At 58.3% G+C, this 13,011-nt stretch overlaps 1 protein-coding gene across 2 annotated transcripts; it reads right to left on the reverse strand.

The window, feature by feature from the left end:
• Positions 1–619: 619 nt before the first annotated feature.
• NYAP1 (neuronal tyrosine phosphorylated phosphoinositide-3-kinase adaptor 1) lies at positions 620–8,852 on the reverse strand. Of its 2 annotated transcripts, XM_040973832.1 has the most exons (7): positions 8,779–8,852; positions 7,507–7,658; positions 5,748–6,103; positions 3,769–5,283; positions 2,589–2,804; positions 2,263–2,372; positions 620–1,725 (listed from the first exon to the last, which is right to left on the reverse strand). In XM_040973832.1, exons 2-7 carry the CDS (start codon positions 7,572–7,574, stop codon positions 1,462–1,464), a joined length of 2,529 nt encoding a protein of 842 aa, XP_040829766.1. In that variant the 5' UTR covers positions 7,575–7,658; positions 8,779–8,852; the 3' UTR covers positions 620–1,461. The 2 variants fall into 2 exon arrangements, with proteins under 2 accessions (XP_040829766.1, XP_040829765.1); XM_040973831.1 differs by lacking the exon at positions 8,779–8,852 and having other exon boundaries at positions 1,233–1,725; positions 2,589–2,807; positions 7,507–7,595.
• Between the last annotated feature and the right edge of the window lie 4,159 nt (positions 8,853–13,011).

A 13,011-nucleotide genomic window follows, 5' to 3' on the forward strand; every position in this document is an offset into this window, starting at 1 on the left:
AACTTATTTTTTAAAGATTTGTTTTTATTTGAAAGGAAGATTTTTATAGAGAGGAGAGGAAAGAAAGATCCATCCACTGGTTCATTCCCCAAATGGCTGCAGTGGCCAGAGCTAAGCTGTGTTCATTGGCATGGTGTTTTTTTTTTTTTTTTTTTTTTTGCACCTGCCTTTTGATTCTATGTTCCGTGAATCATGTGATGGTCCCGTGCACCTCTGGCTGTCCCTCCTCCCCTGTGTCCATCAGCTGTTTACCTGTCCTGTTAGGCTCACTTTGCAAGAGTCCCGCCTGAATAGGGCCCACCCCCTCTCACTCCTGCAGCTTTCTCTATCTGCCTCTTAGTTGTTTCATTTCTCTAAGTAGACTTTCCAAGTGCCTGAGGGCAAACTTCACATTCCTTCTGCAAGGATGCATTGCCAAGTACACATTAGCTGTTTGATAAACACCAGCGGTTCACTGCCCAGTGCCTTTCCCAGGGACTTACCTGGGACTCCACCTCTCCCTGGCACCGGTCCTGGCTATCCTCCCTCCCGCACAACCTTCCGCTCCCACTAACCAAGGGCAAGAGTGACAAAGACATGAAGGAGGCTGAGCACGCTGTGAAACAGAAGAAGCCAGCTCTAGGATCATTAGTCTTTTAATATATTATTCTGAAAAGAAAGGAATTAAAAAAAAGTTCCTGACAGCTCTTCTGGCATGTATTTTTTTTTAATTTAAATAAATACCCTACCCACCCTCCCAACCCGCTAAAATTTCCCTCTTTCCCCATCACCCCTCCCATCCCTGGCACTAGACCCTCACCCCAAGAACTAAATAATACGCCTGTTTCAGAGCAGGCCACGCTTACTACCACATTCTGGCAAACTGTAAATTCTGCAAATCACCCATCGAGCCTTCCCTCCACGCCCCCCAGGCAGGCCCATCCCTAGCTTGGGGTGGGCATAGATGGCGGGGGCCTTGTGGGCACTGGCATTGGGGAAGAGTTCGAACTTGGCCACCATTCACCCCCTACTCAGGAGTAGGTCAGAAGGGCCCAGAATTGCCCTCCTGACCGAAATAAATAACAAAATAAATACCCCTCCCCGACTCCGGGCTCTCAGAGAAAGCCCCTCGAACCTCACTCTCCAGCCCCTCTCTTTGGACCCACCCCCCCTTCTTCCTGGGGTCCTGCCCTCCTTCCTCATGCTGACCTCTAGCTGGACCCACGAGGGTGTGTGTTGGCGGCAGGGGAAGTCTACCGCGCTCCGACCTCAAACACACCCTCCCCTTCCTCCGACGCGCTTGCGGGGTGCTGCTGGGCCCCAAGCCCGCGGAGTCTCGCAAACTTCTCCGAGGGTGCAGGGAAGGGCTCTTCTCCCCGGCGCTCTCTCACCTGGTCCTTCAGAGTCCGCCAAGGCAAAGTCTCCCGGGACAGCCGGGCGCGCCCCGCCTCTCCCAGTCCCGGTGCCCAGCCGCCGCCCTCCTCAGATGGCCGTGTCCCAGAGGACGGTGTGCTGCCGGCGGCAGGGCGGGGTGCCGGACTTGCGGGGCTCGGGCCCCCGCCGCCAGCTGGGGAGGATGGGCATGCTGTCCTGCTTGCAGAGGCCGCGGTCGGGCCGGTGGCGCGCTTTGATCTCCTTGCACACGCAGCGCTTGCGCTCGATCACCTCCAGCAGTTTGCCGTCGCGTTCGCGGGCCTGCGGCGGCGGCGGTGGCGGCGGCAGCGGTAGCGGCAGCGCCGGGTGGGTCTGCGCCGCGCGGGGTGGGGTTGGAGTGGAATTAAGGCCCAGGCCCTGACGCCGAGACCAACCAACGTCTTCCCCCAGAAACAAGTCTTTTCTTGCGGGGGGCCCCTGTCCTCTCCCCGCTGGCAGTGAGGGAGATGGGGAAGAGAGAAAGTGCAGCCCCTGCCCTCCTCCCCTTGCCCTGCGGAGCGCCTGGACTTGCCTGGCCCTAAGTTTGGGGCTCCTGGTAAAAGCAGTCTTCCTAGCCGAGGCATTTTTCCTAATGGTCGCTGCCCCCAAACTCCGTGGTGGTGTTTGTGTGTGGTAGGGTAGTTCTTTCACTAAGTCGCATAAAGGGTGTTGTGGGATGGCAATGGCCCCAAATGTTTTTGCAGCCCGGTCTTCAGCAGCTGTCCCGCCCCCCCGCTTGGGAGCCAGTTCCCATCAGGCTGTGCCAGCCACTGCTGGCTCAGGTCCCAGCCTACCTGACCTCTTCCTGCCCTTCTTTCCCACACCCAAGTTTTCTTTACCCTGACAGATGAAAGAAAAACCGCAGCTCACCTGGCTGGGGGCATCCCTGGGCTGGCTGCAGGGGCGGGGGGTATGGAGCGCGGCCTGCCGGACTCCAGAGGTGGAGGCTGAGCGGCCGAGGCGGTAGCCTCCAGTGAAGTCTGAGTTAAGAGAATCAGGCGTGAGAAGAGAGGGGGCCTTCAGGAGACACCGGTTACCACCCCCACCCCAGTGCCCAGAGTTGACCCCACCTCATCAGGGGAGAAAAGGGCAGGGGGAAATGGTGTTAGGATTCAGGGCTGTGGACCAGGCAGTGGGAGGGTGGGCCAGTTGAGGATAGACCCTGGGGCGAGGCAGGCGGGCAGGCCAGTGGTCACCTCCATTGCGGTGGCAGGCAGGGAAGGTCTGGCAGGGCATGGGCAGTGCCGAGCGGCTCCCTCCTCGGTCCCCTCCGTGGTGGATCCTGGCCAGCAAGCCCTCTGCACCCTGGCTCCTCACGGGAATCCCAGAGGCCGTGGAGCCCCGGTCCTCACGCTCCGCCTTGCCTGGACCCTCTCCACTGCCGTTCCAGGTCCGGCCACCATCCTCGACCTCTGCTGGAATGACCAGGAGGGTTGGGTGCATGCACATGGAAAGGGTCCTTCTGTCCCCACAACCACACACACACACAACACACACACTGCAGCACAGGTGGGCTAAGCAAGTCACAATACGGGTGGGAAGGACCTCACTTCACACTCTTGCAACACACACACACACACACACACACACACACAAACGAGGGTCCACTATGCCGCAGCCTTTTATGTCCTCCCCTTGAGACTAACTGCTGGGGCTCAGGATCATATGAGTTTGTTTCTATATCACACATATATATATGTTTCTATGCCAGGTTCTGTGGTCAGAGGGGCCCCTTTTACTCCAACCTGAGCTTTTCAATCTCATCCAGGCTCCTGTCAGGCCAAAAAGACCACCCCCACTGAAAACAGAAACCAAGGGTACCATTTCCCAGTCCACAAATCCCAAATCCTGAGCCCTGCCCAGGAGGTGGTGGGGCAGGGGGCAGAGGGATGTCTTTGGGGGGGGGGGAAGGGCTGCGTGTGAACTCAGCTCATCTCTGAGGGTAGCCTGGCAGAGCATTGCGTTGCCAGGCAACGGCAGGGGCCTCCCTCTCCTCTCCCTCCTGTCTGGATGGGTTGCCATGGTAATAGCTGGGAGGCAGCTGTGTTTAGCTCCTAGTGTGCGCACACTCACAACCACACACCCCTGCAGCCAGAGGAAGGGAGATGTGGGGAGTAGAGCAGGTTTGGGACACAGGAGGAGCCAGGGCCAGGGCCTACATTCTAACCCCTCCCCATGCAGACCTCCCTGCCCTGCCAGCACACATGGGGACCCCCTTTCCTTCCGTCTGCTGCCCACCCCCGCCCTTCTGGTCTCTCAGAAAACTTCCCAATGCAGGACAATGGGCTGTGGCTTCCAAATCAACTCACCCAGCCCCTCCCTCAAACCAACCTCAGCCATCCCCAGCTCCCCCGTCGTTCCCCACCCCTCACTCACTGTCCAGCTCCTTTGCCTTCCTGCCTCCATACAGGACCTTCCGCTGCAGAGCCCAGCCTGCCCCAAATGTCGCAGCACCCATCTCCTCTTCTTCATCTTCTGGTGTCCCTGCAGCGGCGATGACATGGGTGCAGGAGATGCTAGCAAAGGCACCCCCCTCAGTCCCGGGCTCCTGCAGCTGGATCTTGACCATGGGGGATGGGGCCCCCACTCCACAGCCCTTATTCAACAGTCCCCCAGCCTTGATGCTCTCATAGGCAGGGGGTCTCTTGAGCCCAGCCGCTGTGGCTGGGTAGGTCCAGAGAGGGGTCAGGGGGCCCACTGTTGGGTCCGGAAGGCTGTGCGGGGAGGCCAGGCAGCCGCGGTGGTGGAGAACCCCAGCTGCTGTGCCCAAGGCCCCACTGTGGGGGCTGGCCTTCCCTGGCACGGGGGGCCTTGAGCTGGCACACAGCATCCCGTGGAGGACCGAGATCTCCTTCTCCGTCTTTGGCTCCCCAACACCCAGGGGTGGGCCGGCTGGCAGGACGGAGTGTGTGGTCACCTTGACGGCCGAGTACACCATGGTGTAAGATACGGCCTTGTCCTTGGGAGGGCCTGGGAGCAAGGCAGCTGGGCCAGGGGGGGCTACCGGCGCCCCCACTGCCTTGGGGCAGATCATGCTATGGGAGTTGGGGAGTTCCCGCTCCCCCCGGGGTTGGCCAGAGCCTTGGGGTGGCAATGGTGTGGAATGGCTCCGGGCTCGGCCAGAGGGTCCCAGCAGCAGCAGGTTGGCAGCAGGAGGTGGTGGGGGAGGTGTCTCCCGTTCCCGTCCAGGCACTTGGGGAGCCGGGCTGGAGCTGGCTGGCTCCTTGGAGTGGCAGAGGACTGGCAGCCTCGAGACCCCATCGCCAGGGGTTCGGGAAGCAGACTTGGCTTGAGGAAAGGCGAGGAGTGGAGGACGATGCTGGAGGAGGTTGGGGAAGGGCGGGGGGATTTCACAAGGAATGGTCTTGGTGGGCGTCCCGTCCCTCCGGCTTGGGAGGGCTGAAGCTGGACGGCGGTGGGTGTGGGGCTGGAGGGCAGGAGGCTGGTGGGGCGGAGAGGCTGCCATTGATGGAGGTGCCCCGTTGGCCCGGCCTTCCCCTGCCTCTTCAGGGAGCGGGTACTTCATCTCCTCGTATATGGCCTCGCTCTCTTCAGAGTCCGAGTCGGCGCCGGCGGGAGGGGTGGGACCCCCGCCCGCAAGAGGGGGTCCTGCCAGGCCCCCTGTGCTGCGGCTTCCTCCCCTGAAGACGTCCCCCACCATCTCAATGTACACAGGCTCTTCCTCCTGGGCGCCGCTCACTTCAGGGTCCCCAGCTACTCGGGATCCCCTAGTGAGGCGCTGGAGGGGCAGGTTCCCCCCTCGAGGAGAGGGGCCAGGGGGGCAGGACTCATCGAAGGAGACGGAGAGCTGGGTGTTGGGGCTCCGTCGGGGCTTCTGGGGGGGGACCTTCCGACTGGACTCCCGGCCCTCTGGGGCTGGCTTCTGGGAGCCTGAGTGGGATGGGAAAGAAAACAAACAAACTGTGCTTTCAGAGAAGGAAGAAAACAGGGGGGTTGCTTTTGACCTCCTGACCTACTTGGCAGGACACACCTGCCTTTGTTTTCCCCACACCCCTCGAGTGACAGCTCTTGTAGGTTCTTAGGCTGTTAGCCCTTACCCTTTTCTAAGACCCCTTAGAATACTGCAGCTCCCACCCTAAATTCCTTCCAACCCTCACTTCTCTCCAAGACCACCACTCCTTTCCCAAGAATAGACATTCCAGGCAGTGTCCCCTGGATAGGCCCTTGAATGGTTCATCTCAGGCCTATTCAGACAGACTTCCCCTGTTGCTTTTGGAAATGGAACCTTCCACTTCCTCGGTTCTTCCCTGAATGAACCCTCCCAACAGCCTCCCCAGGACTGGGGAATGGATCCTCCCAGCTCCTCCTGGGTTGGTGGGGGGAGTGTCCCTCACCTGCTTTCTTGCTGGGGGGTGTCTCTGCCCCTGATCCTGCCATGCTGAGCTTGGTGCTGGGATGTCTCCTGGGCTTGGCAGGGGGTCTTCGGGCACTGCTGTCCTCCGTGAGGCCCCCACCACCTGCCCCAGGGCCGCCCCCAACACTGTCCATGCTGCCCACTGAGTGGCAGGACAGGGACCGCGGGGCCATGGCGCTGCGGCAGGGGTGGGGGGTGTGCTCCTGGGAGGCGGGCATCGTCATGAAGCCCATCCTGAGGGAGCGGCGGAGGGAGGCGATGTCCCGCACTCGGACCCCGGGCCCTGGGCCAGCCCCAGGCCCCACTGGACCTGCAGGGGCCACCTCCTTACTGGAGCTGGGGAGAGAAGTGCACAGCAGAGCAGAGCAGAGGTCAGGCCTCAGGCCCTGAGGGTGCTCCTACAGCCAGGGAGGAAGCAGGGAAGCCAGAGTGAGGACAGGGTAGCTGAAGGCCCAGGGCACAGGTGCATGGGTGAGCTTACCTGGGCTCACATGGGAATGGCCCTGAACATAGGGAAAGGGGCAGACCGTGGACAGACAGAGGTACCTGCTACCAGCGTGCCCAGGTTCCACCCCTCTCATGCTGGTCTACCCATGGCCTCTGGCCTCTGCCTCCACACCAGAGGTAGAACTCACCAGCAGCCAGGCCTGAGCAGCCTCCCCTAGCTGAGCCCTCTCCCCTCCTCCCTCAGCCCTGTCTATCGTCTCCCTGCCAGGCTTCCCAGCTCACCCCTCAACTCCCTCGCAGTGTCCCCAGCTTCTGTATGAGTGTAGCGGGGCGGGAGGTGGGGGGGGTGCGGCTGGCAGGGAAGAGGGGAGAGCCGCTATGGGGTGGGCTCTCATTAGGGCCTTGTCTACTAACCCTTCATTAGGGAGAGATCACTGCCATGATGGCTCTGATTAATCTAATTAACAACAAGAATTAAACTCCACAGTTGTGAGCAGGGAGTGGCCCTGGCCCAGGCTCTCGGAGACTATGCAGTCAATGGGAATGAGGAATACAAGTGGAAAGAGAGACAGGAGAGCCAGACGTCGGGTGCCTGGAAAGACCAGGAAGAATGCAGGGATGGAAGGCAGGGATCCCCAGGCCTGGCTCTCCAGGGCCTCCCCCAACCTACACATATTGCATACACACACACAAGCACGTGCATGCCTGCACACACACACACACACACACACACACACACACACACACAGAGTGACCTCCCCAGCAGCGCAGGCTGAGAGGGGACCAGACATTTGTTCTCAGATGTCTTAGCAAAATCCCCGTCTCTAAGCCCTGGGAGAGTGATGGCATCTGCCCCTTCTGAGGTCAGGGGGAGGCAAGGGCAGCATCAAGTCCTAAACTGACAGGACAGAGGTGAGTCAGGAAGTGGTGACTCGGGCCTCCAGGGCTGGGAGCTGGGCTGGGAGCTGGGCTGGGCCAGGGTGGGTAGACTCCTTGCCATTCTGCATTGAGCACAGATCCATGAGCAGGGATCCACTGGACTGCTGACATGGCTGTGGTGCCTCGGGGAGGAGGGGCTGTGGCCAGCCAGGGGGGCTAGGCAGGGAGGGGCATCCAGCAAAGGGGGGCTAGGCAGGGAGGGGCATCCAGCAAAGGGGGGCTAGGCAGGGAGCGGCATCCAGCAAAGGGGGGCTAGGCAGGGAGTGGCATCCAGCAAAGGGGGGCTAGGCAGGGAGTGGCATCCAGCAAAGGGGGGCTAGGCAGGGAGTGGCATCCAGCAAAGGGCTTCTTACCTCCTTTTGGCCTCCTCTTCCTTGTGCTGCCTCCACTCCAGCTTGGTTTTTCGGTAGAGGAGGTTCATGTCGTGGGGCAGGAGGTGGGGGCTGAGGGGCCCTGCTCAGTGCCACCAGGCCCGGGGGGCGGCCCTCCCTGGGTCCCGGATCCACTGGTGGGGGGGGATAAGAAAAGAAGGGAGAGTGTGGGGTGAGTGTAGGAGGGGAGCCGGGAATGAATGAAGGGGAGAATAAGGGGGAGAGATGTAACTGGTATCCTCAAACAAGAGAACACAGAGAAAAGCTCCAGAAAGACCCCCATGGATTTCGAGAGACAGATACACACCCTCTATCAGCCTGACACAATTCCTGTCCTGTGTCCATGCACCCCGGGCTCCCTCACGGGCCAGCCACACACCAACCAGCCCACCACAGAGGACCAGACACACAGATCAACCTCCTCAACACACCTAGGAGCAGCCGACACACAGACACACACATCCCCCTGACACACCCACAACAGACTCGAACCTCTAGACTGCTACGCCAAACTGGACACACCTACAGACGGGGAGTGAAGCCCAGGGCCTACTTGCGTACATGACACCCCACTGGGGAAGGGGGAAGACCCGTCAGACTCCCCACTCCCTTCTGAGCTCTAAGGCTCCAAGGTTCTCATGAGGACAGGGTGGGGATGCTGAAGAAAGGGGGAGGCGGCACTCTGAGTCGGGCATCTCAAACAACAGCCGTCCATCCCTCTCGTCCCGCGGGCGTCCCCTCCTTCCCTGGGCCTGGGCCGCGGCCGCTCCCCAGCCCCTCAGCAATGGTCTCCGCCTCGGTCGCCGCTGCCTGTGGCCCAGATCACCTTCTTCCTCCACCCGGATTTGGGAGGTTGGCCTTCCCTCTCCCAGTCCCCGCCCCTCAATCCCACCCGGGGGTCTCCAGCCTGGCCCCAAAGCTACCTTCTCAGCTGCGGCCTCCATACCTGCTCCGTCTTCCCTTCCCCCCCCAAACACACACTCTGCTTTTTGCCTGCAGCCTCACTTCTCCTCCCAGGCGCCCCTCCTCACAGCCGTCCTCCCCTTCCCCTGTTTGTTCCAAACCTGGCCTGCTTCATCTCCCCCCTCTCTCCATCCAAGGGCCCCAGGTTCCCCGACACCCCTCCTCTTCCCCTTGTCCTGCTACCCGGGGTTTCTCCGCCTCTCGCCCCGCCAATCTTCCCTGCCCCTTGTCCCCCCAACCCACACCACCACCTCCCCTCACGAAGCCTCCCCAATTTCTACATCACCGTACCTGGCCTGCCGGGCGCCGGCCCCCCCATGCCGGGCTCCGCCCGGAGCAGGAGGAGGGAGGAGGAGAGACAGAGAGACCGGGGCTGGGGGGGCGGGGGGGAGCGGAGCTGGGCCCTGCCGCAGAGACAGCCCCGCCTCCGGGTCCGCCTCCAGACCCGCCCCCGGCCCCAAACCCACCCTTCCACACCCTCCAAGGACGGAGCCGGGAGCAGCCGCGCCACGCTGCGCCGCCGGCCTCGGGGAGGAGGGGGCGCACAGGGGCGGCGGGGCTGGCGGGGAGAGACTCGAGCGACGGTGTTGGGGCACCGGGGAGGGGGGCCTTGGGCAGCCCGACTCTTCCCCACCCGCTGCCTTGGGTGACGCTTTGGGGCGTCCACTCCTCGCCGCCCCTCGCCCCCTGCCCGGCCGGGTCTTGGAGACCCCAGGCGAGTGCAGCGCGGCTGGTCGCGGCGCCTCCCAGCGGCCGCCCTAGGTCCGCACCCGCTCGCCAGCCCGGTGCGCCCTAGGCTCCCCGGTTCCGCACCATCCGGCGTCGGACGCGGGCCGAGGCTGCGGCTGCAGGGGAGCCCCTGGGTGCAGTAAGGCTGGAAGGCCGGTAGGGGGGCCGCTTTCTGGGGCCCAAGTGGCTCAAAAGATGAAAGTCTTGGCGGGCGGGGGCGGGGGGGCATGTCTCAGTCCAGCAGGGGGCGTGCTCTTCTGGCCCCGCCGCCCGGCCAAGTGCGGGGAGGGCTTGGAGTGAGTTGGCTCGCTTGGTGCACGGCCACCTCCCCTTGCAGCCTTTCCGGCGCCCGAACCTTGTTCCACCGTCTGGGCTCAAAGTCTTCCGCACCCGAAGACCAAGTCACCCTTCCCGTAACCTTTGACTCTCCCGACGAGCCCGCCAGCCCCTGGTCGCACCGGGGTCTATCTCTGCGACCCCTGAAAGCCAAGGTCCCGGGAGAAGGAGGTGGGAAGCAAGGAGGGCCCCCTAAGAGATGTGACCCTGTTATAAATTTCTTCTTTCATAATTCGTTTGGCACCACCTCCATCACAGGGCAAAAAATCAGCACCTGGCAGCAAATGGGACCCCCCCAGAAGATGTGCACCTGTTTATTTCCGCCAAGTTCTATGTGGCCTTTAGGCAAGTCGCACAATCTCTGGGAGATGCCTCATCCCATACTTGCCTCCAGGACTCTCTCCAAAGGGAGTGGCAGTCAAGAAATACAAAAGGTGTTTTCTAACACCTAAAAGGCCCCACGCATTAACACCCTTATAAATGACACATCAAAGTCGTTTCGCTTTCACATTTACACTTCACTGTGAGTTAACCTAAGTGTTCATTCAGCAAGCACTTTTACGGGGATCCACTCTCTCCTACTGAGCAGACAAAGGGTGGATTTCAAGAAACTTTAGGGATACAGGTGCGAGGGTCTTAAAAAAAAACTTGCAGAAAAATCTCAAGAGTTTCAGGTTTTTTTTTTTTTTTTAATTAATTTGTTTGAGACAGACAGAGAATTTTCCAGGGCTGGACCAGGCTGAATCCATTAACCAAGAATTCCATCCCATATCCCATACGGGTGACAGGGACCAAGTACTTGAACCAGCATCGCCTGCTGCTTCCCAGGGTGCAAATTAGTAGGAAGCTGGAATGGAGAACCGAGCCAGGCCCACCGGTATGGGATGAGGGTGTCCCCAATGGCATGTCACTGCACCTCACTCCTTGCTTGCACCAGAACAGACGTATTTGAATTCCATTTTCCCATGAACTTGTTGAATATGCCTTGTTTGTGGAAGCCAGGGAAGTAGGCTCTGGGGGTTGGGATAAGGATGTAAAGCATCAAGGGCAGCCTTCTGACTACTGCCCGAGGGGGAAGGGTCTGCAGGGATGCAACCACGTTCAAGGATGCTTCTGGGATTTAAAAAAATATATATTTATTTATCTTTATTGGAAAGCCAGATTTGCAGAGAGAAGGAGATAGAAACAACTGCCATTCACTGGTTCACTTCTCAAGTGGCCAGAGCTAAGCTGATCCAAAGCTAGCAGCTAGCAGCTTTCTCTGTCTTCCACATAGGTACAGGATCCCAAGGACTTGGGCTATTCTCTTCTGCTTTCCCAGACCCTAAGCAGAGAGCTGGATGGGAAGTGGAGCAGCTGGAGCACAAACCACCACCTATAAGAGATGAGCACTTGCAGGTGGGTTAGCCAGTTGAGTCATAGCCCTGAGCCCCTGGAATGTTCATAACCTGGGAGGTCTCAAGGACCTGGAACTGTATCACTGTTGTCTTCATGGCAAGAGAGACAGGAATGATCAAGAGTTAAAGAGTTAGTACATAGGAGGGTAAGCCAGGCATTGCATTGATTTATTTTAGTCTAACCCTACAGAGCTGTTGAAAAAAAATTCCATGAGTGTGCAGTAACATTCAGCCAATCGCTGCTGGGAATCCATGCATCCTGTGTCATGTCATGTCAGAATCCCTGCTGTCAAGTCCTGGCTCCTACTGACTCCAGCCTCCTATACATGCACATTCTGGGCAGCAGCAGGTGATTGGCTCAAGGACCTGGGTCCTTGCCAACCATGTGGGAGGTGCAGATTGAGTTCCTGGCTCCTTGCTTTGGCCCTGGCCCAGTCAGGACTGCTTGAGGCCCTTAGGGAGTGACCCAGCAGATGGGACATTTCCTCCTGCCTGACATTAAAAATAATAATAATAAAAGTAATTTAAAAGAAAGAAGAATTTATTTCCTCCCATAGCTAAAGCTGACGGAGGAGAACTAAGAGAAGGAGCAGCTCCCTGTGACAGTCCTGGGGCCATCAAATACCATCAGATACCTTGGGTCACTCCAGTTGTTGGGTTCCTGGTTCTTTAGCAGGACAGGGGCATGGTATTAGCACACAATATCCACCCATATGCTTTTAATTAAAATTATTTTCTTGAAAGGCAGAGTGACAGAGAAAGAGGGAGGGACAGAGAAGAGGGATTGTCCATCTGCTGGTTCACCTCTTCAGTGGCCACAATGGCTGGGGCTGGGCCAGGCCAAAGTCAGGAACTGCTGTAGGAGCCCAAGTACTTGGGCTGTCATCGGCCACTTTTCAAGGTGCATCAGCAGACAGCTGGCACTTGAACTGGCACTCCAATATGAGATGCCAGCATGGCAAACAGTTGTTTAACCCACCCTGCCACATTTATTCCCCCTTTCATAGCTTTTAACTCATTTTCAACTGCTTATACTTGCTCAATACAACATAGATGCTATGGAAAAAGGTGTTCCACTGTACTGCTTAGGGAATGACCAACAAAAAGGTCTGTAATGTTCTGTAATGATGAATTCTTTTTTTAAAAGAATGTTTCGGTGCCTGGCGGCGTGGCCTAGCGGCTGAAGTCCTCACCTTGAATGTGCCAGGATCCCATATGGGCGCCGGTTCTAATCCCGGCAGCCCCACTTCCCACCCAGCTCCCTGCTTGTGGCCTGGGAAAGCAGTCAAGGACGGCCCAAAGCTTTGGGACCCTGCACCTATGTGGGATACCCGGAAGAAGTTCCTGGATCCTGGCTTCAGATTGGCATAGCATCGGCTGTTGGGCTCACGTGGGGAGTGAATTATCGCATGGAAGATCTTCCTCTCTGTCTCTCCTCCTCTCTGTATATCTGACTTTCCAATAAATAAATAAATCTTTTAAAAAAAATGTTTCATCATGACAACCATCCTGCTGAAAATGTCTGCTAAGTGTACCAAAAAGGAGAAAATGGCAGTTGGTGGATTGTTCTTTTTTAAATTAATTTGAAAGAGTGACAAAGAAGCTGTTTTTATCTACTGATATTATTCTCAAAGTGTCCCCGGGGCCAGGCTGAAGGTAGGAGGCTGGAATTCCATCCGGGTCTCCCACTCTCATGCAGGATCCCCAGGCCTTTGGGCCATTTTCTGCTGCTTTCCCAGGCACATCTTCAGGAAGCTGGATTGGAAGTGGAGCAAGCAGCCAGGATTCAAACTTGTATCCACATGGGATAGCTGTGAAGCAGGCAGTGGCTTCACTCCCTACCCAGATCTCCCCAACACGTGGTAGGTTTGTTTTTTCTTTAAATCATTATGTATGAATTTCTCTTAATAAGCAATGGATGCAGTGGCTGAGGTAGGTGGCTGCTCAGGTCCACCTGTATGGGTCCTTGTGGGTATTTGTGTGTCCAGAGTTCTGGAGAGAAATCAGAAGTCAGCCCCACTGCCCCCTGTGGGTCTTGTGTGGATGCCGGTGGACTTGTTGC

The sequence above is a fragment of the Ochotona curzoniae genome, unplaced genomic scaffold (assembly GCF_017591425.1).
Source record: "Ochotona curzoniae isolate NIBS_2020 unplaced genomic scaffold, NIBS_Ocur_1.0 contig_2321, whole genome shotgun sequence".
Lineage (NCBI taxonomy): Eukaryota > Metazoa > Chordata > Mammalia > Lagomorpha > Ochotonidae > Ochotona > Ochotona curzoniae.

Excerpts from the sequence above, each read along its gene's own strand:
- NYAP1 (XM_040973831.1), bottom strand. The coding sequence starts at position 7,574 with ATGAACCTCCTCTACCGAAAAACCAAGCTGGAGTGGAGGCAGCACAAG. Across the intron at positions 2,808-3,768 it reads GAAGGCAAAGGAGCTGGACA|CAGAGGTCGAGGATGGTGGC; the intron begins GTGAGTGAGGGG and ends TGGTCATTCCAG. Across the intron at positions 2,373-2,588 it reads TGCCTGCCACCGCAATGGAG|ACTTCACTGGAGGCTACCGC; the intron begins GTGACCACTGGC and ends CTCTTAACTCAG.